The sequence below is a fragment of the Scyliorhinus torazame genome, chromosome 31 (genome assembly GCF_047496885.1).
Source record: "Scyliorhinus torazame isolate Kashiwa2021f chromosome 31, sScyTor2.1, whole genome shotgun sequence".
In the NCBI taxonomy this organism is placed as follows: domain Eukaryota; kingdom Metazoa; phylum Chordata; class Chondrichthyes; order Carcharhiniformes; family Scyliorhinidae; genus Scyliorhinus; species Scyliorhinus torazame.
The window spans coordinates 4,037,884-4,065,457 of NC_092737.1; the positions used below are offsets into that span (position 1 = coordinate 4,037,884).

At 58.7% G+C, this 27,574-nt stretch overlaps 2 protein-coding genes across 2 annotated transcripts in view; both read left to right on the forward strand.

Moving 5' to 3' along the window:
• LOC140404551 (ephrin-B1-like) overlaps window positions 1–27,574 on the forward strand; it is a 536,635-nt gene that overhangs the window by 104,030 nt on the left and 405,031 nt on the right. The window lies entirely within an intron of this gene.
• Window positions 17,397–25,677, forward strand: LOC140404623 (stress-associated endoplasmic reticulum protein 2). The gene is made up of 3 exons (XM_072493226.1): window positions 17,397–17,571; window positions 20,587–20,662; window positions 22,692–25,677. Exons 1-3 carry the CDS (start codon window positions 17,488–17,490, stop codon window positions 22,730–22,732), a joined length of 201 nt encoding a protein of 66 aa, XP_072349327.1. The 5' UTR covers window positions 17,397–17,487; the 3' UTR covers window positions 22,733–25,677.

The window sequence follows — 27,574 nt, forward strand, 5'->3', positions numbered from 1 at the left end:
GGTGCTGACTCTCACTGGGGTACAGGGTCTCCCTCCTCTCCCGAAGGTGCTGACTCTTACTGGTGTACAGACACCCCTTCCTCTCCTGAAGGTGCTGACTCTCACTGGGGTACAGGGTCCCCCTCCTCTCCTGAAGGAGCTGACTCTCACTGGGGTACAGTGTCCTCCTCCTCTCCTGAAGGTGCTGACCCTCACTGGGGTACAGACTCCCCCCTCCTCTCCCGGTGGTGCTGACTCTTGCTGGGGTACAGGGTCCCCCTCTTCTCCCGAAGGTGCTGACTCTCACTGGGGTACAGGGTCCCTCTCCTCTCCTGGAGGTGCTGACTCTCACTGGGGTACAGACTCCCCCTCCTCTCCTCAAGGTGCTGACTCTCACTGGGGTACAGGGTCCCCCTCCTCTCCCGAAGGTGCTGACTCTCACTGGGTACAGGGCCCCCCTCCTCTCCCGAAGGTGCTGACTCTCACTGGGGTACAGGGTTTCCCTCCTATCCCGAAGGTGCTGACTCTCACTGGGGTACAGGGCCCCCCTTCTCTCCCGAATGTGCTGACTCTCACTGGGGTACAGACGGCCCCCCCTCTCCTGACGGTGCAGACTCTCACTGGGGCACAGACCCCTCCTCTCCTGAAGGTGCTGACTCTCACTGGGGTACAGACTCCCCCTCCTCTCCTGAAGGTGCTGACTCTCACTGGGGTACAGACACCCCCTCCTCTCCTGAAGGTGCTAACTCTCACTGGGGTACAGACGCCCCCTCCTCTCCCAAAGGTGCTGACTCTCACTGGGGTACAGACACCCCCTCCTCTCCTGAAGCTGCTGACTCTCACTGGGGTACAGATTCCCCCCCCTCTCCCGAAGGTGCTGACTCTCACTGGGGTACAGACTATCCCTCCTCTCCTGAAGTTGCTGACTCTCACTGGGGTACAGGGTCCCCCTCCTCTCCTGAAGGTGCTGACTCTCACTGGGGTACAGACACCCCCCTCCTCTCCCGATGGTGGTGACTCTTAATGGGGTACAGGGTCCCCCTCTTCTCCCGAAGGTGCTGACTCTCACTGGGGTACAGACTCCCTCTCCTCTCCCGAAGGTGTTGACTCTCACTGGGGCACAGATTCCCCCCCTCTCCTGAAGGTGCTGACTCTCACCGGGGTACAAGGGTCCCCCTCCTCTCCTGAAGGTGCTGACTCTCACTGGGGTACAGACTCCCCCTCCTGTCCTGAAGGTGCTGACTCTCACTGGGGTACAGGGTCCCCTCCTCTCCTGAAGGTGCTGACTCTCACTGGGGTACAAGGTCTCCCTCCTCTCCCGAAGGTGCTGACTCTCACTGGGGTACAGGGCCCCCCTCCTCTCCCGAAGGTGCTGACTCTCACTGGGGTACAGCTTCCCCATCCTCTCCTGAAGGTGCTAACTCACTGGGGTACAGGGCCCCCCCTCCTCTCCTGAATGTGCTGACTCTCACTGGGGTACAGGCTCCCCCTCCTCTCCCGAAGGTGCAGACTCTCACTGGGGTACAGACTCCCCCTCCTCTCCTGAAGGTGCTGACTCTCACTGGGGTACAGGGTCTCCCTCCTCTCCCGAAGGTGCTGACTCTTACTGGTGTACAGACACCCCTTCCTCTCCTGAAGGTGCTGACTCTCACTGGGGTACAGGGTCCCCTCCTCTCCTGAAGGAGCTGACTCTCACTGGGGTACAGTGTCCTCCTCCTCTCCTGAAGGTGCTGACCCTCACTGGGGTACAGACTCCCCCCTCCTCTCCCGGTGGTGCTGACTCTCACTGGGGTACAGGGTCCCCCTCCTCTCCTGGAGGTGCTGACTCTCACTGGGGTACAGACTCCCCCTCCTCTCCTCAAGGTGCTGACTCTCACTGGGGTACAGGGTCCCCCTCCTCTCCTTAAGGTGCTGACTCTCACTGGTGTACAGGGGCCCCCTCCTCTCCCGAAGGTGCTGACTCTCACTGGGGTACAGGGTTTCCCTCCTATCCCGAAGGTGCTGACTCTCACTGGGGTACAGGGCCCCCCTTCTCTCCCGAATGTGCTGACTCTCACTGGGGTACAGACGGCCCCCCCTCTCCTGACGGTGCAGACTCTCACTGGGGCACAGACCCCTCCTCTCCTGAAGGTGCTGACTCTCACTGGGGTACAGACTCCCCCTCCTCTCCTGAAGGTGCTGACTCTCACTGGGTACAGACACCCCCTCCTCTCCTGAAGGTGCTAACTCTCACTGGGGTACAGACGCCCCCTCCTCTCCCAAAGGTGCTGACTCTCACTGGGGTACAGACACCCCCTCCTCTCCTGAAGCTGCTGACTCTCACTGGGGTACAGATTCCCCCCCCTCTCCCGAAGGTGCTGACTCTCACTGGGGTACAGACTATCCCTCCTCTCCTGAAGTTGCTGACTCTCACTGGGGTACAGGGTCCCCCTCCTCTCCTGAAGGTGCTGACTCTCACTGGGGTACAGACACCCCCCTCCTCTCCCGATGGTGGTGACTCTTACTGGGGTACAGGGTCCCCCTCTTCTCCCGAAGGTGCTGACTCTCACTGGGGTACAGACTCCCTCTCCTCTCCCGAAAGTGTTGACTCTCACTGGGGCACAGATTCCCCCCCTCTCCTGAAGGTGCTGACTCTCACCGGGGTACAAGGGTCCCCCTCCTCTCCTGAAGGTGCTGACTCTCACTGGGGTACAGACTCCCCCTCCTCTCCTGAAGGTGCTGACTCTCACTGGGGTACAGGGTCCCCTCCTCTCCTGAAGGTGCTGACTCTCACTGGGGTACAGACTCCCCCTCCACTCCTGAAGGTGCTGACTCTCACTGGGGTACAGACTCCCCCCTCCTCTCCCGATGGTGCTGACTCTCTCTGGGGTACAGGGTCCCCCTCCTCTCCTGAAGGTGCTGACTCTCACTGGGGTACAGGGTCCCCCTCCTCTCCCGAAGGTGCTGACTCTTACTGGGGTACAGGGTCCCCCTCTTCTCCCGAAGGTGCTGACTCTCACTGGGGTACAGACACCCCCTCCTCTCCTGAAGGTGCAGACTCTCACTGGGGTACAGACTCCCTCTCCTCTCCCGAAGGTGTTGACTCTCACTGGGGTACAGGGTCCCCTTCCTCTCCTGAAGGTGCTGACTCTCACTGGGGTACAGGGTCTCCCTCCTCTCCCGAAGGTGCTGACTCTTACTGGGGTACAGACACCCCTTCCTCTCCTGAAGGTGCTGACTCTCACTGGGGTACAGGGTCTCCCTCCTCTCCCGAAGGTGCTGACTCTTACTGGGGTACAGACACCCCTTCCTCTCCTGAAGGTGCTGACTCTCACTGGGGTACAGGGTCCCCTCCTCTCCTGAAGGTGCTGACTCTCACTGGGGTACAGGGTCCTCCTCCTCTCCTGAAGGTGCTGACTCTCACTGGGGTACAGACTCCCCCCTCCTCTCCCGGTGGTGCTGACTCTTACTGGGGTACAGGGTCCCCCACTTCTCCCGAAGGTGCTGACTCTCACTGGGGTACAGGGTCCCCCTCCTCTCCTGGAGGTGCTGACTCTCACTGGGGTACAGACTCCCCCTCCTCTCCTCAAGGTGCTGACTCTCACTGGGGTACAGGGTCCCCTCCTCTCCTGAAGGAGCTGACTCTCACTGGGGTACAGGGTCCACCTCCTCTCCTGAAGGTGCAGACTCTCACTGGGGTACAGACACCCCCTCCTCTCCCGAAGGTGCTGACTCTTACTGGGGTACAGACACCCCCTCCTCTCCTGAAGGTGCTGACTGCTGACTCTCACTGGGGTTCAGAGACCCCCTCCTCTCCTTAAGGTGCTGACTCTCACTGGGGTACAGGGGCCCCCTCCTCTCCTGAAGGTGCTGACTCTCACTGGGGTACAGGGCCCCCGTCCTCTCCCGAAGGTGCTGACTCTCACTGGGGTACAGACTCCCCCTCCTCTCCTGAAGGTGCTGACTCTCACTGGGGTACAGGGTCCCCTCCTCTCCTGAAGGTGCTGACTCTCACTGGGGTACAGGGTCCCCTCCTCTCCTGAAAGTGCTGACTCTCACTGGGGTACAGGGTCCCCTCCTCTCCTGAAGGTGCTGACTCTCACTGGGGTACAGACTGCCCCTCCTCTCCTGAAGGTGCTGACTCTCACTGGGGTACACGGTCTCCCTCCTCTCCCGAAGGTGCAGACTCTCACTGGGGTACAGGGCCCCCCTCCTCTCCCGAAGGTGCTGACTCTCACTGGGGTACAGACTCCCCCTACTCTCCTGAAGGTGCTAACTCACTGGGGTACAGGGCCCCCCTCCTCTCCTGAAGGTGCTGACTCTCACTGGGGTACAGGGTCTCCCTCCTCTCCCGAAGGTGTTGACTCTTACTGGGATACAGACACCCCTTCCTCTCCTGAAGGTGCTGACTCTCACTGGGGTACAGGGTCTCCCTCCTCTCCCGAAGGTGCTGACTCTTACTGGGATACAGACACCCCTTCCTCTCCTGAAGGTGCTGACTCTCACTGGGGTACAGGGTCCCCTCCTCTCCTGAAGGAGCTGACTCTCACTGGGGTACAGGGTCCCCCTCCTCTCCTGAAGGTGCTGACTCTCACTGGGGTACAGGGTCCTCCTCCTCTCCTGAAGGTGCTGACTCTCACTGGGGTACAGACTCCCCCCTCCTCTCCCGGTGGTGCTGACTCTTACTGGGGTACAGGGTCCCCCTCTTCTCCCGAAGGTGCTGACTCTCACTGGGGTACAGGGTCCCCCTCCTCTCCTGGAGGTGCTGACTCTCACTGGGGTACAGACTCCCCCTCCTCTCCCGAAGGTGCTGACTCTCACTGGGTACAGGGCCCCCCTCCTCTCCCGAAGGTGCTGACTCTCACTGGGGTACAGGGTTTCCCTCCTATCCTGAAGGTGCTGACTCTCACTGGGGTACAGGGCCCCCCTTCTCTCCCGAATGTGCTGACTCTCACTGGGGTACAGACGGCCCCCCTCTCCTGACGGTGCAGACTCTCACTGGGGTACAGGGTCTCCCTCCTCTCCTGAAGGTGCTGACTCTCACTGGGGTACAGACACCCCCTCCTCTCCCAAAGGTGCTGACTCTCACTGGGGTACAGAAACTCCCTCCTCTCCTGAAGCTGCTGACTCTCACTGGCGTACAGATTCCCCCCCTCTCCCGAAGGTGCTGACTCTCACTGGGGTACAGACTATCCCTCCTCTCCTGAAGGTGCTGACTCTCACTGGGGTACAGACACCCCCCTCCTCTCCCGATGGTGGTGACTCTTACTGGGGTACAGGGTCCCCCTCTTCTCCCGAAGGTGCTGACTCTCACTGGGGTACAGGGTCCCCCTCCTCTCCTGGAGGTGCTGACTCTCACTGGGGTACAGGCTCCCCCTCCTCTCCCGAAGGTGCTGACTCTCACTGGGGTACAGACACCCCCTCCTCTCCTGAAGGTGCAGACTCTCACTGGGGTACAGACTCCCTCTCCTCTCCCGAAGGTGTTGACTCTCACTGGGGTACAGGGTCCCCTTCCTCTCCTGAAGGTGCTGACTCTCACTGGGGTACAGGGTCTCCCTCCTCTCCCGAAGGTGCTGACTCTTACTGGGGTACAGACACCCCTTCCTCTCCTGAAGGTGCTGACTCTCACTGGGGTACAGGGTCCCCTCCTCTCCTGAAGGTGCTGACTCTCACTGGGGTACAGACTGCCCCTCCTCTCCTGAAGGTGCTGACTCTCACTGGGGTACACGGTCTCCCTCCTCTCCCGAAGGTGCAGACTCTCACTGGGGTACAGGGCCCCCCTCCTCTCCCGAAGGTGCTGACTCTCACTGGGGTACAGACTCCCCCTACTCTCCTGAAGGTGCTGACTCTCACTGGGTACAGACACCCCTTCCTCTCCTGAAGGTGCTGACTCTCACTTGGGTACAGGGTCTCCCCTCCTCTCCCGAAGCTGCTGACTCTCACTGGGTACAGACACCCCTTCCTCTCCTGAAGGTGCTGACTCTCACTGGGGTACAGGGTCCCCTCCTCTCCTGAAGGAGCTGACTCTCACTGGGGTACAGGGTCCCCCTCCTCTCCTGAAGGTGCTGACTCTCACTGGGGTACAGGGTCCTCCTCCTCTCCTGAAGGTGCTGACTCTCACTGGGGTACAGACTCCCCCCTCCTCTCCCGGTGGTGCTGACTCTTACTGGGGTACAGGGTCCCCCTCTTCTCCCGAAGGTGCTGACTCTCACTGGGGTACAGGGTCCCCCTCCTCTCCTGGAGGTGCTGACTCTCACTGGGGTACAGACTCCCCGTCCTCTCCATAAGGTGCTGACTCTCACTGGTGTACAGGGGCCCCCTCCTCTCCCGAAGGTGCTGACTCTCACTGGGTACAGGGCCCCCCTCCTCTCCCGAAGGTGCTGACTCTCACTGGGGTACAGGGTTTCCCTCCTATCCTGAAGGTGCTGACTCTCACTGGGGTACAGGGCCCCCCTTCTCTCCCGAATGTGCTGACTCTCACTGGGGTACAGACGGCCCCCCTCTCCTGACGGTGCAGACTCTCACTGGGGTACAGGGTCTCCCTCCTCTCCTGAAGGTGCTGACTCTCACTGGGGTACAGACACCCCCTCCTCTCCCAAAGGTGCTGACTCTCACTGGGGTACAGAAAGTCCCTCCTCTCCTGAAGCTGCTGACTCTCACTGGGGTACAGATTCCCCCCCTCTCCCGAAGGTGCTGACTCTCACTGGGGTACAGACTATCCCTCCTCTCCTGAAGGTGCTGACTCTCACTGGGGTACAGACACCCCCCTCCTCTCCCGATGGTGGTGACTCTTACTGGGGTACAGGGTCCCCCTCTTCTCCCGAAGGTGCTGACTCTCACTGGGGTACAGGGTCCCCCTCCTCTCCTGGAGGTGCTGACTCTCACTGGGGTACAGGCTCCCCCTCCTCTCCCGAAGGTGCTGACTCTCACTGGGGTACAGACACCCCCTCCTCTCCTGAAGGTGCAGACTCTCACTGGGGTACAGACTCCCTCTCCTCTCCCGAAGGTGTTGACTCTCACTGGGGTACAGGGTCTCCCTCCTCTCCCGAAGGTGCTGACTCTTACTGGGGTACAGACACCCCTTCCTCTCTTAAGGTGCTGACTCTCACTGGGGTACAGGGTCCCCTCCTCTCCTGAAGGTGCTGACTCTCACTGGGGTACAGACTCCCCCTCCTCTCCTGAAGGTGCTGACTCTCACTGGGGTACAGATTTCCCCTCCTCTCCTGAAGGTGCTGACTCTCACTGGGGTGCAGGGTCCCCCTCCTCTCCTGAAGGTGCTGACTCTCACTGGGGTACAAGGGTCCCCCTCCTCTCCTGAAGGTGCTGACTCTCACTGGGGTACAGACTGCCCATCCTCTCCTGAAGGTGCTGACTGCTGACTCTCACTGGGGTACAGGGTCCCCTCCTCTCCTGAAGGTGCTGACTCTCACTGGGGTACAAGGTCTCCCTCCTCTCCCGAAGGTGCTGACTCTCACTGGGGTACAGGGCCCCCCTCCTCTCCCGAAGGTGCTGACTCTCACTGGGGTACAGCTTCCCCCTCCTCTCCTGAAGGTGCTAACTCACTGGGGTACAGGGCCCCCCCTCCTCTCCTGATGGTGCTGACTCTCACTGGGGTACAGACTCCCCCTCCTCTCCCGAAGGTGCTGACTCTCACTGGGGTACAGACACCCCCTCCTCTCCTGAAGGTGCTGACTCTCACTGGGGTACAGACTCCCCCTCCTCTCCCGAAGGTGCTGACTCTCACTGGGGTACAGGGCCCCCCCTCCTCTCCCGAAGGTGCTGACTCTCACTGGGGTACAGACTCCCTCTCCTCTCCCGAAGGTGTTGACTCTCACTGGGGTACAGGGTCCCCTTCCTCTCCTGAAGGTGCTGACTCTCACTGGGGTACAGGGTCTCCCTCCTCTCCCGAAGGTGCTGACTCTTACTGGGGTACAGACACCCCTTCCTCTCCTGAAGGTGCTGACTCTCACTGGGGTACAGGGTCCCCTCCTCTCCTGAAGGTGCTGACTCTCACTGGGGTACAGACTGCCCCTCCTCTCCTGAAGGTGCTGACTCTCACTGGGGTACACGGTCTCCCTCCTCTCCCGAAGGTGCAGACTCTCACTGGGGTACAGGGCCCCCCTCCTCTCCCGAAGGTGCTGACTCTCACTGGGGTACAGACTCCCCCTACTCTCCTGAAGGTGCTAACTCACTGGGGTACAGGGCCCCCCTCCTCTCCTGAATGTGCTGACTCTCACTGGGGTACAGGCTCCCCCTCCTCTCCCGAAGGTGCAGACTCTCACTGGGGTACAGACACCCCCTCCTCTCCCGAAGGTGCTGACTCTTACTGGGGTACAGACACCCCCTCCTCTCCTGAAGGTGATGTCTCTCACTGGGGGACAGGGTCCCCTTCCTCTCCTGAAGGTGCTGACTCTCACTGGGGTACAGGGTCTCCCTCCTCTCCCGAAGGTGTTGACTCTTACTGGGATACAGACACCCCTTCTTCTCCTGAAGGTGCTGACTCTCACTGGGGTACAGGGTCCCCCTCCTCTCCTGAAGGTGCTGACTCTCACTGGGGTACAGGGTCCTCCTCCTCTCCTGAAGGTGCTGACTCTCACTGGGGTACAGACTCCCCCCTCCTCTCCCGGTGGTGCTGACTCTTACTGGGGTACAGGGTCCCCCTCTTCTCCCGAAGGTGCTGACTCGCACTGGGGTACAGGGTCCCCCTCCTCTCCTGGAGGTGCTGACTCTCACTGGGGTACAGACTCCCCCTCCTCTCCATAAGGTGCTGACTCTCACTGGTGTACAGGGGCCCCCTCCTCTCCCTAAGGTGCTGACTCTCACTGGGTACAGGGCCCCCCTCCTCTCCCGAAGGTGCTGACTCTCACTGGGGTACAGGGTTTCCCTCCTATCCTGAAGGTGCTGACTCTCACTGGGGTACAGGGTTTCCCTCCTATCCTGAAGGTGCTGACTCTCACTGGGGTACAGACGGCCCCCCTCTCCTGACGGTGCAGACTCTCACTGGGGTACAGGGTCTCCCTCCTCTCCTGAAGGTGCTGACTCTCACTGGGGTCCAGACACCCCCTCCTCTCCCAAAGGTGCTGACTCTCACTGGGGTACAGAAACTCCCTCCTCTCCTGAAGCTGCTGACTCTCACTGGGGTACAGATTCCCCCCCTCTCCCGAAGGTGCTGACTCTCACTGGGGTACAGACTATCCCTCCTCTCCTGAAGGTGCTGACTCTCACTGGGGTACAGACACCCCACTCCTCTCCCGATGGTGGTGACTCTTACTGGGGTACAGGGTCCCCCTCTTCTCCCGAAGGTGCTGACTCTCACTGGGGTACAGGGTCCCCCTCCTCTCCTGGAGGTGCTGACTCTCACTGGGGTACAGGGGCCCCCTCCTCTCCCGAAGGTGCTGACTCTCACTGGGGTACAGGGTCCCCCTCCTCTCCTGGAGGTGCTGACTCTCACTGGGGTACAGGGTCCCCCTCCTCTCCTGAAGGTGCTGACTCTCACTGGGGTACAGGCTCCCCCTCCTCTCCCGAAGGTGCTGACTCTCACTGGGGTACAGACACCCCCTCCTCTCCTGAAGGTGCAGACTCTCACTGGGGTACAGACTCCCTCTCCTCTCCCGAAGGTGTTGACTCTCACTGGGGTACAAGGTCCCCCTCCTCTCCTGGAGGTGCTGACTCTCACTGGGGTACAGGGTCTCCCTCCTCTCCCGAAGGTGCTGACTCTTACTGGGGTACAGACACCCCTTCCTCTCCTGAAGGTGCTGACTCTCACTGGGGTACAGGGTCCCCTCCTCTCCTGAAGGTGCTGACTCTCACTGGGGTACAGACTCCCCCTCCTCTCCTGAAGGTGCTGACTCTCACTGGGGTGCAGGGTCCCCCTCCTCTTCTGAAGGTGCTGACTCTCACTGGGGTACAAGGGTCCCCCTCCTCTCCTGAAGGTGCTGACTCTCACTGGGGTACAGACTGCCCATCCTCTCCTGAAGGTGCTGACTGCTGACTCTCACTGGGGTACAGGGTCCCCTCCTCTCCTGAAGGTGCTGACTCTCACTGGGGTACAAGGGTCCCCCTCCTCTCCTGAAGGTGCTGACTCTCACTGGGGTACAGACTGCCCATCCTCTCCTGAAGGTGCTGACTGCTGACTCTCACTGGGGTACAGGGTCCCCTCCTCTCCCGAAGGTGCTGACTCTCACTGGGGTACAGGGCCCCCCTCCTCTCCCGAAGGTGCTGACTCTCACTGGGGTACAGCTTCCCCCTCCTCTCCTGAAGGTGCTAACTCACTGGGGTACAGGGCCCCCCCTCCTCTCCTGAATGTGCTGACTCTCACTGGGGTACAGGCTCCCCCTCCTCTCCCGAAGGTGCAGACTCTCACTGGGGTACAGACACCCCCTCCTCTCCCGAAGGTGCTGACTCTTACTGGGGTATAGACACCCCCTCCTCTCCTGAAGGTGCTGACTCTCACTGGGGTACAGGGTCTCCCTCCTCTCCCGAAGGTGCTGACTCTTACTGGTGTACAGACACCCCTTCCTCTCCTGAAGGTGCTGACCCTCACTGGGGTACAGACTCCCCCCTCCTCTCCCGGTGGTGCTGACTCTTGCTGGGGTACAGGGTCCCCCTCTTCTCCCGAAGGTGCTGACTCTCACTGGGGTACAGGGTCCCCCTCCTCTCCTGGAGGTGCTGACTCTCACTGGGGTACAGATTCCCCCCCTCTCCCGAAGGTGCTGACTCTCACTGGGGTACAGACTATCCCTCCTCTCCTGAAGGTGCTGACTCTCACTGGGGTACAGACACCCCCCTCCTCTCCCAAAGGTGTTGACTCTTACTGGGGTACAGGGTCCCCCTCTTCTCCCGAAGGTGCTGACTCTCACTGGGGTACAGGGTCCCCCTCTTCTCCCGAAGGTGCTGACTCTCACTGGGGTACAGGGTCCCCCTCCTCTCCTGGAGGTGCTGACTCTCACTGGGGTACAGGCTCCCCCTCCTCTCCCGAAGGTGCTGACTCTCACTGGGGTACAGACACCCCCTCCTCTCCTGAAGTTGCAGACTCTCACTGGGGTACAGACTCCCTCTCCTCTCCCGAAGGTGTTGACTCTCACTGGGGTACAGGGTCTCCCTCCTCTCACGAAGGTGCTGACTCTTACTGGGGTACAGACACCCCTTCCTCTCCTGAAGGTGCTGACTCTCACTGGGGTACAGGGTCCCCTCCTCTCCTGAAGGTGCTGACTCTCACTGGGGTACAGACTCCCCCTCCTCTCCTGAAGGTGCTGACTCTCACTGGGGTACAGATTTCCCCTCCTCTCCTGAAGGTGCTGACTCTCACTGGGGTGCAGGGTCCCCCTCCTCTCCTGAAGGTGCTGAGTCTGACTGGGGTACAGACTGCCCATCCTCTCCTGAAGGTGCTGACTGCTGACTCTCACTGGGGTACAGGGTCCCCTCCTCTCCTGAAGGTGCTGACTCTCACTGGGGTACAAGGTCTCCCTCCTCTCCCGAAGGTGCTGACTCTCACTGGGGTACAGGGCCCCCCTCCTCTCCCGAAGGTGCTGACTCTCACTGGGGTACAGCTTCCCCCTCCTCTCCTGAAGGTGCTAACTCACTGGGGTACAGGGCCCCCCCTCCTCTCCTGAATGTGCTGACTCTCACTGGGGTACAGGCTCCCCCTCCTCTCCCGAAGGTGCAGACTCTCACTGGGGTACAGACACCCCCTCCTCTCCCGAAGGTGCTGACTCTTACTGGGGTATAGACACCCCCTCCTCTCCTGAAGGTGCTGACTCTCACTGGGGTACAGGGTCTCCCTCCTCTCCCGAAGGTGCTGACTCTTACTGGTGTACAGACACCCCTTCCTCTCCTGAAGGTGCTGACTCTCACTGGGGTACAGGGTCCCCCTCCTCTCCTGAAGGAGCTGACTCTCACTGGGGTACAGTGTCCTCCTCCCCTCCTGAAGGTGCTGACCCTCACTGGGGTACAGACTCCCCCCTCCTCTCCCGGTGGTGCTGACTCTTGCTGGGGTACAGGGTCCCCCTCTTCTCCCGAAGGTGCTGACTCTCACTGGGGTACAGGGTCCCCCTCCTCTCCTGGAGGTGCTGACTCTCACTGGGGTACAGACTCCCCCTCCTCTCCTCAAGGTGCTGACTCTCACTGGGGTACAGGGTCCCCCTCCTCTCCCGAAGGTGCTGACTCTCACTGGGTACAGGGCCCCCCTCCTCTCCCGAAGGTGCTGACTCTCACTGGGGTACAGGGTTTCCCTCCTATCCCGAAGGTGCTGACTCTCACTGGGGTACAGGGCCCCCCTTCTCTCCCGAATGTGCTGACTCTCACTGGGGTACAGACGGCCCCCCTCTCCTGACGGTGCAGACTCTCACTGGGGCACAGACCCCTCCTCTCCTGAAGGTGCTGACTCTCACTGGGGTACAGACTCACCCTCCTCTCCTGAAGGTGCTGACTCTCACTGGGGTACAGACACCCCCTCCTCTCCTGAAGGTGCTAACTCTCACTGGGGTACAGACGCCCCCTCCTCTCCCAAAGGTGCTGACTCTCACTGGGGTACAGACACCCCCTCCTCTCCTGAAGCTGCTGACTCTCACTGGGGTACAGATTCCCCCCCCTCTCCCGAAGGTGCTGACTCTCACTGGGGTACAGACTATCCCTCCTCTCCTGAAGTTGCTGACTCTCACTGGGGTACAGGGTCCCCCTCCTCTCCTGAAGGTGCTGACTCTCACTGGGGTACAGACACCCCCCTCCTCTCCCGATGGTGGTGACTCTTACTGGGGTACAGGGTCCCCCTCTTCTCCCGAAGGTGCTGACTCTCACTGGGGTACAGACTCCCTCTCCTCTCCCGAAGGTGTTGACTCTCACTGGGGCACAGATTCCCCCCCTCTCCTGAAGGTGCTGACTCTCACCGGGGTACAAGGGTCCCCCTCCTCTCCTGAAGGTGCTGACTCTCACTGGGGTACAGACTCCCCCTCCTCTCCTGAAGGTGCTGACTCTCACTGGGGTACAGGGTCCCCTCCTCTCCTGAAGGTGCTGACTCTCACTGGGGTACAGACTCCCCCTCCTCTCCTGAAGGTGCTGACTCTCACTGGGGTACAGACTCCCCCCTCCTCTCCCGATGGTGCTGACTCTCTCTGGGGTACAGACTCCCCCTCCTCTCCTGAAGGTGCAGACTCTCACTGGGGTACAGACTCCCCCTCCTGTCCTGAAGGTGCTGACTCTCACTGGGGTACAGGGTCCCCTCCTCTCCTGAAGGTGCTGACTCTCACTGGGGTACAAGGTCTCCCTCCTCTCCCGAAGGTGCTGACTCTCACTGGGGTACAGGGCCCCCCTCCTCTCCCGAAGGTGCTGACTCTCACTGGGGTACAGCTTCCCCATCCTCTCCTGAAGGTGCTAACTCACTGGGGTACAGGGCCCCCCCTCCTCTCCTGAATGTGCTGACTCTCACTGGGGTACAGGCTCCCCCTCCTCTCCCGAAGGTGCAGACTCTCACTGGGGTACAGACTCCCCCTCCTCTCCTGAAGGTGCTGACTCTCACTGGGGTACAGGGTCCCCTTCCTCTCCTGAAGGTGCTGACTCTCACTGGGGTACAGGGTCTCCCTCCTCTCCCGAAGGTGCTGACTCTTACTGGTGTACAGACACCCCTTCCTCTCCTGAAGGTGCTGACTCTCACTGGGGTACAGGGTCCCCTCCTCTCCTGAAGGAGCTGACTCTCACTGGGGTACAGGGTCCTCCTCTTCTCCCGAAGGTGCTGACTCTCACTGGGGTACAGGGTCCCCCTCCTCTCCTGAAGGTGCTGACTCTCACTGGGGTACAGGGTCCCCCTCTTCTCCCGAAGGTGCTGACTCTCACTGGGGTACAGGGTCCCCCTCCTCTCCTGGAGGTGCTGACTCTCACTGGGGTACAGGCTCCCCCTCCTCTCCCGAAGGTGCTGACTCTCACTGGGGTACAGACACCCCCTCCTCTCCTGAAGGTGCAGACTCTCACTGGGGTACAGACTCCCTCTCGTCTCCCGAAGGTGTTGACTCTCACTGGGGTACAGGGCCCCCCTCCTCTCCTGAAGGTGCTGACTCTCACTGGGGTACAGGGTCTCCCTCCTCTCCCGAAGGTGCTGACTCTTACTGGGGTACAGACACCCCTTCCTCTCCTGAAGGTGCTGACTCTCACTGGGGTACAGGGTCCCCTCCTCTCCTGAAGGTGCTGACTCTCACTGGGGTACAGACTCCCCCTCCTCTCCTGAAGGTGCTGACTCTCACTGGGGTACAGATTTCCCCTCCTCTCCTGAAGGTGCTGACTCTCACTGGGGTGCAGGGTCCCCCTCCTCTCCTGAAGGTGCTGAGTCTCACTGGGGTACAGACTGCCCATCCTCTCCTGAAGGTGCTGACTGCTGACTCTCACTGGGGTACAGGGTCCCCTCCTCTCCTGAAGGTGCTGACTCTCACTGGGGTACAAGGTCTCCCTCCTCTCCCGAAGGTGCTGACTCTCACTGGGGTACAGGGCCCCCCTCCTCTCCCGAAGGTGCTGACTCTCACTGGGGTACAGCTTCCCCCTCCTCTCCTGAAGGTGCTAACTCACTGGGGTACAGGGCCCCCCCTCCTCTCCTGAATGTGCTGACTCTCACTGGGGTACAGGCTCCCCCTCCTCTCCCGAAGGTGCAGACTCTCACTGGGGTACAGACACCCCCTCCTCTCCCGAAGGTGCTGACTCTTACTGGGGTATAGACACCCCCTCCTCTCCTGAAGGTGCTGACTCTCACTGGGGTACAGGGTCTCCCTCCTCTCCCGAAGGTGCTGACTCTTACTGGTGTACAGACACCCCTTCCTCTCCTGAAGGTGCTGACTCTCACTGGGGTACAGGGTCCCCCTCCTCTCCTGAAGGAGCTGACTCTCACTGGGGTACAGTGTCCTCCTCCTCTCCTGAAGGTGCTGACCCTCACTGGGGTACAGACTCCCCCCTCCTCTCCCGGTGGTGCTGACTCTTGCTGGGGTACAGGGTCCCCCTCTTCTCCCGAAGGTGCTGACTCTCACTGGGGTACAGGGTCCCTCTCCTCTCCTGGAGGTGCTGACTCTCACTGGGGTACAGACTCCCCCTCCTCTCCTCAAGGTGCTGACTCTCACTGGGGTACAGGGTCCCCCTCCTCTCCCGAAGGTGCTGACTCTCACTGGGTACAGGGCCCCCCTCCTCTCCCGAAGGTGCTGACTCTCACTGGGGTACAGGGTTTCCCTCCTATCCCGAAGGTGCTGACTCTCACTGGGGTACAGGGCCCCCCTTCTCTCCCGAATGTGCTGACTCTCACTGGGGTACAGACGGCCCCCCCTCTCCTGACGGTGCAGACTCTCACTGGGGCACAGACCCCTCCTCTCCTGAAGGTGCTGACTCTCACTGGGGTACAGACTCCCCCTCCTCTCCTGAAGGTGCTGACTCTCACTGGGGTACAGACACCCCCTCCTCTCCTGAAGGTGCTAACTCTCACTGGGGTACAGACGCCCCCTCCTCTCCCAAAGGTGCTGACTCTCACTGGGGTACAGACACCCCCTCCTCTCCTGAAGCTGCTGACTCTCACTGGGGTACAGATTCCCCCCCCTCTCCCGAAGGTGCTGACTCTCACTGGGGTACAGACTATCCCTCCTCTCCTGAAGTTGCTGACTCTCACTGGGGTACAGGGTCCCCCTCCTCTCCTGAAGGTGCTGACTCTCACTGGGGTACAGACACCCCCCTCCTCTCCCGATGGTGCTGACTCTCACTGGGGTACAGACTCCCTCTCCTCTCCCGAAGGTGTTGACTCTCACTGGGGCACAGATTCCCCCCCTCTCCTGAAGGTGCTGACTCTCACCGGGGTACAAGGGTCCCCCTCCTCTCCTGAAGGTGCTGACTCTCACTGGGGTACAGACTCCCCCTCCTCTCCTGAAGGTGCTGACTCTCACTGGGGTACAGGGTCCCCTCCTCTCCTGAAGGTGCTGACTCTCACTGGGGTACAGACTCCCCCTCCTCTCCTGAAGGTGCTGACTCTCACTGGGGTACAGACTCCCCCCTCCTCTCCCGATGGTGCTGACTCTCTCTGGGGTACAGGGTCCCCCTCCTCTCCTGAAGGTGCTGACTCTCACTGGGGTACAGGGTCCCCCTCCTCTCCCGAAGGTGCTGACTCTCACTGGGGTACAGGGTCTCCCTCTCCCGAAGGTGCTGACTTTCACTGGGGTACAGGGTCCCCTTCCTCTCCTGAAGGTGCTGACTCTCACTGGGGAACAAGGGTCCCCCTCCTCTCCTGAAGGTGCTAACTCTCACTGGGGTACAGGGTCCCCTCCTCTCCTGAAGGACCTTACTCTCACTGGGGTACAGGGTCCCCCTCCTCTCCCGGAGGTGCTGACTCTCACTGGGGTACAGGGTCCCCCTCTTCTCCCGAAGGTGCTGACTCTCACTGGGGTACAGGGTCCCCCTCCTCTCCCGGAGGTGCTGACTCTTGCTGGGGTACAGACTCCCCCTCCTCTCCTGAAGGTGCTGACTCTCACTGGGGTACAGACTCCCCCTCCTCTCCTGAAGGTGCTGACTCTCACTGGGGTACAGGGCCCCCCTCCTCTCCTGAAGGTGCTGACTCTCACTGGGGTACAGACTCCCCCTCCTCTCCTGAAGGTGCTGACTCTCACTGGGGTACAGGGCCCCCCTCCTCTCCTGAAGGTGCTGACTCTCACTGGGGTACAGGGACCCCCTCCTCTCCTGGGTGGAGAGCCTGGAACATTAACACGGGCATACCCCATCACACCCCCAAATTCAGACGGTGCCACGCAGAAGCATTGAATCACGGAGAGGGCCATTGTGTCGGTTCCACCTTTCTGCAACAAATGGAAATGTTGGAGGGACGTATCTGTCTTTAATCTGTTCCAGATTTAGATCTGTCCATCATGCCAGCAGGGCTGCCAGTGGGACTGTCACTTTAAAACAAACTGATTGACAACTGTCAGTAGGGACTGTCCCTTTAAATAGCTGTGATTGAGAACTGGCAGTGGGACTGTCCCTTTAAATAGCTGTGATTGAGAACTGCAAATGGGACTGTCCCTTTAAATAGCTGTGATTGAGAACTGGCAGTGGGACTGTCCCTTTAAATAGGTGCGATTGACAACTGCCACTGGGAGTGGCCCTTTAAACCTCTGTGATTGACAGACGGCAGAGTGGGCGGGAACCAGCGATGGCGGATGTTCCAATGGGAAGGCGCCAGGTAAGGCCCGCGGAGGGACACTGACGGACAGGCGGGTGGTCCAATCAGGCGGCGAGATGGCGCTGAAGGACAGGCCGGTTCGCCAATCATGGGGCGGGACCCGAGCTGACGGACAGGTAGGTGCTCCAATTACGGGGCGGAGGCGGCGATGTCGGACAGGCAGGCGGTCCAAACAGGGGGCGGGGCGAACGGACAGGGGGGGTCCGCCAATCAGCGGACGCGCGGCTGAGGGGGGCGGGCCGCCGGCGAGCGAGCCCCGCCCCCGCTTCCGGATCCGGTTGCCGCCTCTTTCTCTCTCAGGCAGGCCGTCGGCAGCAGCAGCAAGGAGGGAGTTGGCGGTGAAGATGGTGGCAAAGCAGCGGATCCGCATGGCCAACGAGAAGCACAGTAAAAACATCACCCAGCGGGGCAACGTGGCGCGGAGCACGGTGAGTCCACGGTAGCCCGGGGTTGGGGACGCGGCGGCCGCCGCCACCTCCTCTCGCTCTCCCTCTCCCTGCGAGCGGCGTCATGACGTCACCGCGCTGACTGACAGCCGGCTCTTCCAATGGCGCGCAGGCTGCCCCCTCCTGATTGGCGGCCACCCCCGTCCATCACTGGGGCTCCACGCCCCCCGCCCCTTGGCAGCCAATGGGATCGCCGGGGCGGGTCCGCGCTGAGAAGGCGGGGCTTCCACCTTGCCACCTCATCACCCTGAACCCTCTGACAGTGCAGCACTCCCTCAGTACTGACCCTCTGACAGTGCGGCACTCCCTCAGTACTGACCCTCTGACAGTGCGGCACTCCCTCAGTACTGACCCTCTGACAGTGCGGCACTCCCTCAGTACTGACCCTCTGACAGTGCGGCACTCCCTCAGTACTGACCCTCTGACAGTGCGGCACTCCCTCAGTACTGACCCTCTGACAGTGCGGCACTCCCTCAGTACTGACCCTCTGACAGTGTGGCACTCCCTCAGTACTGACCCTCTGACAGTGCGGCACTCCCTCAGTACTGACCCTCTGACAGTGGCAGCACTCCCTCAGTACTGACCCTCTGACAGTGCGGCACTCCCTCAGTACTGACCCTCTGACAGTGTGGCACTCCCTCAGTACTGACCCTCTGACAGTGCGGCACTCCCTCAGTACTGACCCTCTGACAGTGCGGCACTCCCTCAGTACTGACCCTCTGACAGTGCGGCACTCCCTCAGTACTGACCCTCTGACAGTGTGGCACTCCCTCAGTACTGACCCTCTGACAGTGCGGCACTCCCTCAGTACTGACCCTCTGACAGTGCGGCACTCCCTCAGTACTGACCCTCTGACAGTGCAGCACTCCCTCAGTACTGACCCTCTGACAGTGCAGCACTCCCTCAGTACTGACCCTCTGACAGTGCGGCACTCCCTCAGTACTGACCCTCTGACAGTGCGGCACTCCCTCAGTACTGACCCTCTGACAGTGCAGCACTCTCTCAGTACTGACTCTCTGACAGTGCGGCACTCCCTCAGTACTGACCCTCTGACAGTGCGGCACTCCCTCAGTACTGACCCTCTGACAGTGCAGCACTCTCTCAGTACTGACCCTCTGACAGTGCGGCACTCCCTCAGTACTGACCCTCTGACAGTGCGGCACTCCCTCAGTACTGACCCTCTGACAGTGCGGCACTCCCTCAGTACTGACCCTCTGACAGTGCGGAGCTCCCTCAGTACTGACCCTCTGACAGTGCAGCACTCCCTCAGTACTGACCCTCTGACAGTGCGGCACTCCCTCAGTACTGACCCTCTGACAGTGCGGCACTCCCTCAGTACTGACCCTCTGACAGTGCGGCACTCCCTCAGTACTGACCCTCTGACAGTGCGGCACTCCCTCAGTACTGACTCTCTGACAGTGCGGCACTCCCTCAGTACTGACCCTCTGACAGTGCGGCACTCCCTCAGTACTGACCCTCTGACAGTGCGGCACTCCCTCAGTACTGACTCTCTGACAGTGCGGCACTCCCTCAGTACTGACCCTCTGACAGTGCGGCACTCCCTCAGTACTGACCCTCTGACAGTGCAGCACTCCCTCAGTACTGACCCTCTGACAGTGCGACACTCCCTCAGTACTGACCCTCTGACAGTGCGGCACTCCCTCAGTACCGACCCTCTGACAGTGCAGCACTCCCTCAGTACTGACCCTCTGACAGTGCGGCACTCCCTCAGTACTGACCCTCTGACAGTGCGGCACTCCCCTCAGTACTGACCCTCTGACAGTGCAGCACTCCCTCAGTACTGACCCTCTGACAGTGCGACACTCCCTCAGTACTGACCCTCTGACAGTGCAGCACTCCCTCAGTACTGACCCTCTGACAGTGCGACACTCCCTCAGTACTGACCCTCTGACAGTGCGACACTCCCTCAGTACTGACCCTCTGACAGTGCAGCTCTCCCTCAGTACTGACCCTCTGACAGTGCGACACCCCCTCAGTACTGACCCTCCCACAGTGCGGCACTCCCACAGTACTGACCCTCTGACAGTGCGGCACTCCCACAGTACTGACCCTCTGACAGTGCGGCACTCCCTCAGTACTGACCCTCTGACAGTGCAGCTCTCCCTCAGTACTGACCCTCCCACAGTGCGGCACTCCCACAGTACTGACCCTCTGACAGTGCGGCACTCCCTCATTACTGACCCTCTGACAGTGCGGCACTCCCTCAGTTCTGACCCTCTGACAGTGCGGCACTCCCTCAGTACTGACCCTCTGACAGTGCAGCACTCCCTCAGTACTGACCTTCTGACAGTGCGGCACTCCCTCAGTACTGACCCTGTGATAGTGCGGCACTCCCTCAGTACTGACCCTCTGACAGTGCGGCACTCCCTCAGTACTGACCCTCTGACAGTGCGGCACTCCCTCAGTACTGACCCTCTGACAGTGCGGCACTCCCTCAGCACTGACCCTCTGACAGTGCGGCACTCCCTCAGTACTGACCCTCTGACAGTGCGGCACTCCCTCAGTACTGACCCTCTGACAGTGCGGCACTCCCTCAGTACTGACCCTCTGACAGTGCGGCACTCCCTCAGTACTGACCCCCTGACAGTGCGGCACTCCCTCAGTACTGACCCCCTGACAGGGAGGCACTCCCTCAGTACTGACCCTCTGACAGTGCGGCACTCCCTCAGTACTGACCCTCTGACAGTGCGGCACTCCCTCAGTACTGCGGCTATTGGGGAGGTAGTTCCAGGATGTTGCCCCAGCGACAGTGAAGGAACGGCCGATATATTTCCCAGTCGGGACGGTGAGCGACTCGGAGGGGAACCTCCAGGTGGTGGGGTTCCCAGGTATCTGCTGCTCTTGTCCTTCTAGATGGTGGAAGACGTGGGCTTGGAAGGTGCTGCCTGAGGAACTCTGGCCATCTTGTAGCTGGTGGTTTGGAGTTCAGAGCGGTGGGCTTTGGGAGCCACCTTGACTCTCTCCGTTCTCTTGCAGAGACCACTCCAGGAGGAGAGGGCCCCAGTGGCACCCTGGCTGCTGGCACTGTTTGTGTTCGTGGTGTGTGGATCAGGTGGGTATTTAATTTCCTCCACTTCATATCTGTCAGCATTCGGTCCGGGGAGAATTGCCAGTGCTCCCCCCTCTCCGTTTTAATATAAGTCCCAGGAGGAGGACACAGTCGGAGACCATTCGGCCCATCGTGTGTATCTCGGCCATTAGGAAAAACTATTTCAATTGGCACTGCTTGCCCGCTCTTCCTTAAGTGTCCTGTGAATGGATTTCCCGCTGGTACTTATTCGGTCTCTATTAAAAGGACAATCAGTTCGCAGTGAGAGGTTAAGTGCTATTCATTGAACGTGGCTGGCACGGTGGTCAGCGCTGCTGCCTCACAGCGCCGGGGACCCGAGTTTGAATCCAGCCTCAGGGGACTGTCTGTGCGGAGTCTGCATGTTCTCCCCGTGTCTGCGTGGGTTTCCTCCGGGGGCTCCGGTTCCCTCCCGCAGTCCAAAGATGTGCAGGTTATGTGAATTGGATGCGGTAAATTGCCCCTTAGTGTCCGGGGATGTGCAGGTTAGGTGAATTGGATGCGGTAAATTGCCCCTTAGTGTCCGGGGATGTGCAGGTTAGGTGAATTGGATGCGGTAAATTGCCCCTTAGTGTCCGGGGATGTGCAGGTTAGGTGGGGTTACAGGGATAGGATGTGAGAGCGGGCGTAGGTAGGGAGCTCTTTCAGAGGGTCGGGCAGACTCGATGGGCCGAATGGCCTCCTTCTGCACTGTAGCGATTCTAACTTCGTGCACAGGATGTAGGCGTCACTTGCTCAGCCTAACATTTATTGACCATCCCTAATTGCCCCTTGAGGAGGTGGTGGTGAGCAGCCTTCTCAAACCGCTGCAGTCCCGGAGGTGTAGGTGCAGCCACCGTGCTGTTAGGGAGGGAGTTCCAGGACAGTTGCCCCAGCGACAGTGAAGGAACGGCTGATATATTTCCCAGTCGGGGCGGTGAGTGACTTGGAGGGGGACCTCCAGGTGGTGGGGTTCCCAGGTATCTGCTGCTCTTGTCCTTCTAGATGGTAAACGGTTGTGGGTTTGGAAGGTGCTGTTGGTGAAATGTGTGTCGTCTCTCTGCTGCCTACGGCTGGGATTTGAACCCCTGTCCTGGGGGGTGAACATAGTCTCAGCTCCCCCAAGCTTTGACTCTTGTAACTTCAACTTTAACGGTGATTATCGGTGATTCTTCTGAGCAAAGGTCCAGGAGAAGGCTGCGTAACCATCGAGCCGGTTTTGTCAGCCTGTTAGATGTCTGATTTCTGACCTAACTTTGGATATCGATCTCCGATTTAAAATTAATCATTGATTTGACCTCGACAGCCCTGGGTAAAAGATCATGACAAACCTATTGCAGACTGTGTGTGGACGTGCTTCCTCCGATCTCTCTTGGAACAGCTGGCTGTAATTTACAGATTGCGTCCTTCAGTGCCAGATTGGACGAGCTGTTTTCTCCAGAGATAAAGTACGAGAAGAAATCAGGAAGGGAGACAAACATAAATTCCTCCTCATCTCTGTTTAAAATTTTTTTTTTTTCAATTTAGCGTGGCCAATTCACCTGCCCTGCACATCTTTGGGTTGTGGGGGGTGAGACCCACGTAGACACGGGGGAGAATGTGCAAACTCCACGGGGGTCAGTGACCCGGGGCCGGGATCGAACCCGGGGCCTGGGCGCCGTGAGGCAGCAATGCTAACACTGCCCCACCGTGCGGCCCCCGACTAAATGGTGAACCGATTCCTGAGCTGCGAGGACAGCCCGATGAGGGGGGGGGGGGGGGGGGGGGGGGGGGGTGGGGGGGAAGAGGCAGAATGGACTGGTGTTCTCTGGAGCTTGTACAATGGCAGGCCACCTGGTTGAAAGATACAACAGGGTAGATGCCGAGAGGTTGCGTGGTAGGCGAAAGCTGGAGTCAACTTGTCCGGAGACGGTCAGTGAGCGGGGCTCGTACTGCTGTGTAACAGAGTGAGCGAGGAGGGGGGGGGGGGGGTTTGCTGACTGTGAACATTTTGCCCTCTTCCTAACCTGTGTGAATTTTCCCTCTTCCTTCACAGCGATTTTCCAAATTATTCAGAGCATCCGGATGGGAGCGTGAAGAGCACGTCCGGATCGGGGGGGGAGGGGGAACAGTCTTCTTCGCGACCACGGTTATTCCGTTTCTCGGACTCTGGCCAACACCTGACTCTCTCTCTCTCTCTCTCGGACTGCGCCGCAATCAGTATTTCCCAGCAATAATGCAGGACGGGTGCGCCGCACCGACGGCGATACACATATAAAAGTATATATTATATAAATTATAAAGAATTAAAAAGCAACATTAATTCTCTCTTGACCGCCTCACTGGCCAATCTGAGCAGTGTTCCAGTAACCCAGCAGGCCCACGTACCCAGCAGTCGGGCTTGGTCCCACCATCGCACAACCTCTCTGACGGAGCTGGAGTCACACCGCCCCCGCTCCACGGGCCCCGGAGATTGCGGATCATGTTTGAACTTTGTTCCCCCTTTTGTTGCTGTCGGCTGCCCTGGTCGCTCCTTGGACTCTGTCCCCGTCCTGTAGCCCTCGTCGGGGCCGTGTCCATCATTCCAGCCCTTAACTCGGGCAATCTGCGTGTGTTTTTTAAAAAAAAAAAATGCAGAAAAAACGCTTTTTCTAAACCATCGTCCGTTTGAAGAGATGAACGGGGCTGACTTTTGAAGCAATGAGAGTTTTTTAAAAATATGTAAAACCTTTCAGATGCAATCAGGTGATTTCTATATTGAATTTGGTTTTTTTTTTGGGGGGGGGGCTCTTGCCTCTACCTTGACAAAGGAATGGAACAATCTACAATATAAACAGCTGCCTTCATCAAGAAATCCGGAATCCTATCGATCACAGGGGCCCTGTCAGGCTGAGCGATCAATAACCTTCCGTCTTAATGGAGCAGAGTTGGAGCGGGTCTGAAGGGCAGTGGGCAGGTTCAGGAAGCATCTTAGTCTTCGGGGGCTGAATATTTGGCAGTGCCCTGAATTTATGCAAGGCGTTATAACAGTGTAGGTTTTGCACCTGCTGCGCCCACTCTCCCCCTCTCTTTGTGTCTCTTTCTCTCTCTGTGTCTCTCTCTCTTCCTCCCTCCCCCTCCTCCTTCCAATTCCAGTTACATATGCAGATGAAGCGCGCTATCTGACTGGGACCAAATGCAAGGTGCCTCAGGAGACGTCCCTTGGCGAGTGACTGACCCACACCGACGGGGAAGGTTTGCATCCTCTCCACTGATTGCAGTGGACCCATTCCAGTCACTGCAGTGACTGCTCACCCTCTGAACAGGATGTGTGTGTGTGTGTTGGCAGAACAGCAGCTCCCCCCTAACTGGACAATCCGCTGCAGGAATGGAAGAGTTTTAAAAAAATTTAGAGTACCCAATTGTTATTTTTTTCAATGAAGGGTCAATTTGGCCTGGCCAATCCACCCAACATCCACATTTGGGTTGTGGGGGTGAAACCCACGCAGACACGGGGAGAATGTAGGAATGGAAGAGTTGGCGTAGGTTCTATAAGGAACTCTTACTTGTTGTTGAAAAGAGTGTAGAGGGAGCTTTACTCTGTACCTAACCCCGTGCTGTACCTGTCCTGGGAGTGTTTGATGGGGACAGTGTCGAGGGAGCTTTACTCTGTATCTTACCCCGTGCTGTACCTGTCCTGGGAGTGTTTGATGGGGACAGTGTAGAGGGAGCTTTACTCTGTATCTCACCCCGTGCACTACCTGTCCTGGGAGTGTTTGATGGGGACAGTGTAGAGGGAGCTTTACTCTGTACCTAACCCCGTGCTGTACCTGTCCTGGGAGTGTTTGATGGGGACAGTGTAAAGGGAGCATTACTCTGTATCCAACCCCGTGCTGTACCTGTCCTGGAGTGTTTGATGGGGACAGCGTAGAGGGAGCTTTACTCTGTATGTAACCCCGTGCTGTACCTGTCCTGGGAGTGTTTGATGGGGACAGTGTAGAGGGAGCTTTACTCTGTATCTAACCCCGTGCTGTACCTGTCCTGGGAGTGTTTGATGGGGACAGTGTAGGGAAGCTTTACTCTGTATCTTACCCCGTGCTGTTCCTGTCCTGGGAGTGTTTGATGGGGACAGTGTAAAGGGAGCATTACTCTGTATCTAACCCCGTGCTGTACCTGTCCTGGAGTGTTTGATGGGGACAGCGTAGAGGGAGCTTTACTCTGTATGTAACCCCGTGCTGTACCTGTCCTGGGAGAGTTTGATGGGGACAGTGTAGAGGGAGCTTTACTCTCTATCTAACCCCGTGCTGTACCTGTCCTGGGAGTGTTTGATGGGGACAGCGTAGAGGGAGCTTCATTCTTGACATTGCAATTAGAACTCCAACACGCACACTTTTCCGATCGAAAATGAGTAATTGCTGAGCTGTTGAAGCAGTACTTTATCCGTGTAAAATATTTGCAATCGGATGGAAATCTCCACCTTTTGGGCTCCCGCAGGTTGAGTGCAACCGGTGGAAATGCGGAATAAAAGTCTGCCGAGACTGACCTCGTGCCTCCATCTGCAAACACACACGCCTCTGATTGTGCCATTGTTCCTTGTCACCCAGCCGTCCCCTGTGTTTAACGCAGCACTGTCTGCTCACCATCCATCCCCCTGTATCTGGTTCAGCTACTGCGCCCTCCCCCGGTGGACTGCCACCAGCAGAGGGTGGGGTTCCAGGGCGGGGGGGGGGAGAAGAGTTGCTCATATCCGTTGGGCGCAGCAAGACTTCGACGTCGTACAACACTCGACGATGTGGCGGTTGTAGGCGTGACACCGGGGGGGGGGGCACTGGATTGCCCGTACAGATTCCCCGTCCTACCGCTGAGTCGCAATGAATAATTACCTAATTCTTTTTTTTTTTTTGTTGAAAAAAGACAAACCTTTCAGATCCTGCGCCGGTTACTGTCTGTGGTGACTGACTGGCATCAGCTCAGTTTGAATTTTGTACCCTGGGAAGTGTAATTTGTGCATGCCGTTTTACAGAATCCTGTATTTCAACAGCAATAAAAGTGTATCTCATTTACTCTGTATCTAACCCCGTGCTGTACCTGTCCTGGCAGCGGTTTCCTGATTCATGAAGTCTCCCGCTCGGTTTGTGTTTGCATGCACCCATCGACTCCGCTCCCCCTTCTATGCCAAAGACCTTCCCTTTGTCCACCTGGTGGTGCATGGGGGGGGGGGGGGGGGTTCTGCAGAAACACTGGGGTTGGGAGACCCAGCCCCTGTTGTAGTGCCACCGGTGGCAGCAAGGCGTGACTACAGCGTGACACGTTTACATTTACAATCTCGGCGCGATACTGAATCTCGGCGCCAGAAACCTGGGAGCGATGCTGAAGAGGACGGTGTGGGACTTCAAAATGACATAGACCAACTTGGGAAGTGGGCAGACCAAACGTCTGCAGGTTAGGTGGACTGGCTCTGTTGAATTGCCCCTTTGGTTGTGGCGGGGCGGGGATTGGGCTTAGGTAGGGTACTCTTTCAAAGTGTGGGTGTAGACTCGATGGGCCGAATGGCCTCTTTCTGCACTAGGGATTCTACGAGGTGGCAGATGGAGTTCAATGTGGAGAAGTGTGAGGTGAGGCACTTTGGTCGGAAGAACATGGAAGGACTAAAAAAAAATAAGGGGTAAAATTCTTAACGGGCGGGGAACAGGAGCAGAGGGAGCTGGGTGTATTTGTGGAGAGATCACTAAAGGTGGCAGGGCAGCTGGGGGGGAGAGTTAATAAGCGGAGAGAGCTCTGGGTTTTATTAATAGGGGATGAGAGCAGGGAGGTTACGCTGAACTATACAAGACACTAATGAAACCTCGGCTGGAATATTGTACACATTTCTGGGCGCCACACTATAGGAATATTGTGAACACATTGGAGACAACACAGAGGTTTACAGGAATGGTTCCAGGTATAAGAAACTTCATTAATGAGGATAGAGTGGAGAGCTTGGGAGTGTTCTCCTTGGAGAGAAGAAAGCGAAGAGGAGATTTGTGAAGATGTTCAAAATCATGAGCGGGCGGAACAGAGTAGACAGGGAGAAAAAGCTTTCTCACGCAGCGAGTGGTTGGGGGTGTGGTGGAGACCGGTTCAATCGAGACCTTCGCGAAGGTGTTGGATGATTGTGCAGGGTTGCGGGGAAAGGGCAGGGGAACGGCACTGAGTCACATCGCGCGCTTGGAGAGCCAGCCCAGACAGAATGGGCAGAATGGCCTCCCACTGTGACTTGGGCTGACTCTGCTCCATACAGAGTCTTTATATCTCAACCCCCCGTCAGCGAATCTAGATATTTCTCCAGCTTCTCATTGAGTGACACAATGGGCAATGACTTCCCACCAGTGTCAGGAAGAGGTGACCCGCGGGAAGTCGGCTTTACACACTTACCTCCTCTTGATAAACTGCGCTGCAACTTCCGCCGGCCAGAGCTGCTTGGGGCCGGCGTTAGACTTCTCGCAGGCCCCAGAGCGGTCCAAACTCTGGCAGATCCATGAAGATCGCCCCTCAGATCCTGTAAAGCAGTGTCAATAATCTTTATTAGTGTCACAAGTAGGCTTACATTAACACTGCAAAGAAGTTACTGTGAAAAGCCCCTAGTCGCCACATTCCGGCACCTGTTCGGGTACACAGAGGGAGAATTCAGAATGTCCAATTCACCTAACAGCACGTCTTTCGGGACTTGTGGGAGGAAACTAGAGCACCCGGAGGAAACCCACGCAGACACCGGGCCGGGGGGGGGAGGGGAGACGTGCAGACTCCGCACAGACAGTGACCCAAGCCTGGAATTGAACCTGGGACCCTGGCGCTGTGAAGCAACAGCGCTAAGCACTGTGCTACCATGGGCCCAGCCAAATTGACAAGCATTGGGGAAGCTAACAGAGAACAAAGTACAGCACAGGAACGGGCCGTTCGGCCCTCCAAGCCTGTGCCGAC

Coding starts and splice junctions, on each gene's coding strand:
- LOC140404623 (XM_072493226.1), top strand. CDS start 17,488: ATGGTGGCAAAGCAGCGGATCCGCATGGCCAACGAGAAGCACAGTAAA. Junction 17,572..20,586: donor GCAACGTGGCGCGGAGCACG/GTGAGTCCACGG, acceptor GTTCTCTTGCAG/AGACCACTCCAGGAGGAGAG. Junction 20,663..22,691: donor GTTCGTGGTGTGTGGATCAG/GTGGGTATTTAA, acceptor CTTCCTTCACAG/CGATTTTCCAAATTATTCAG.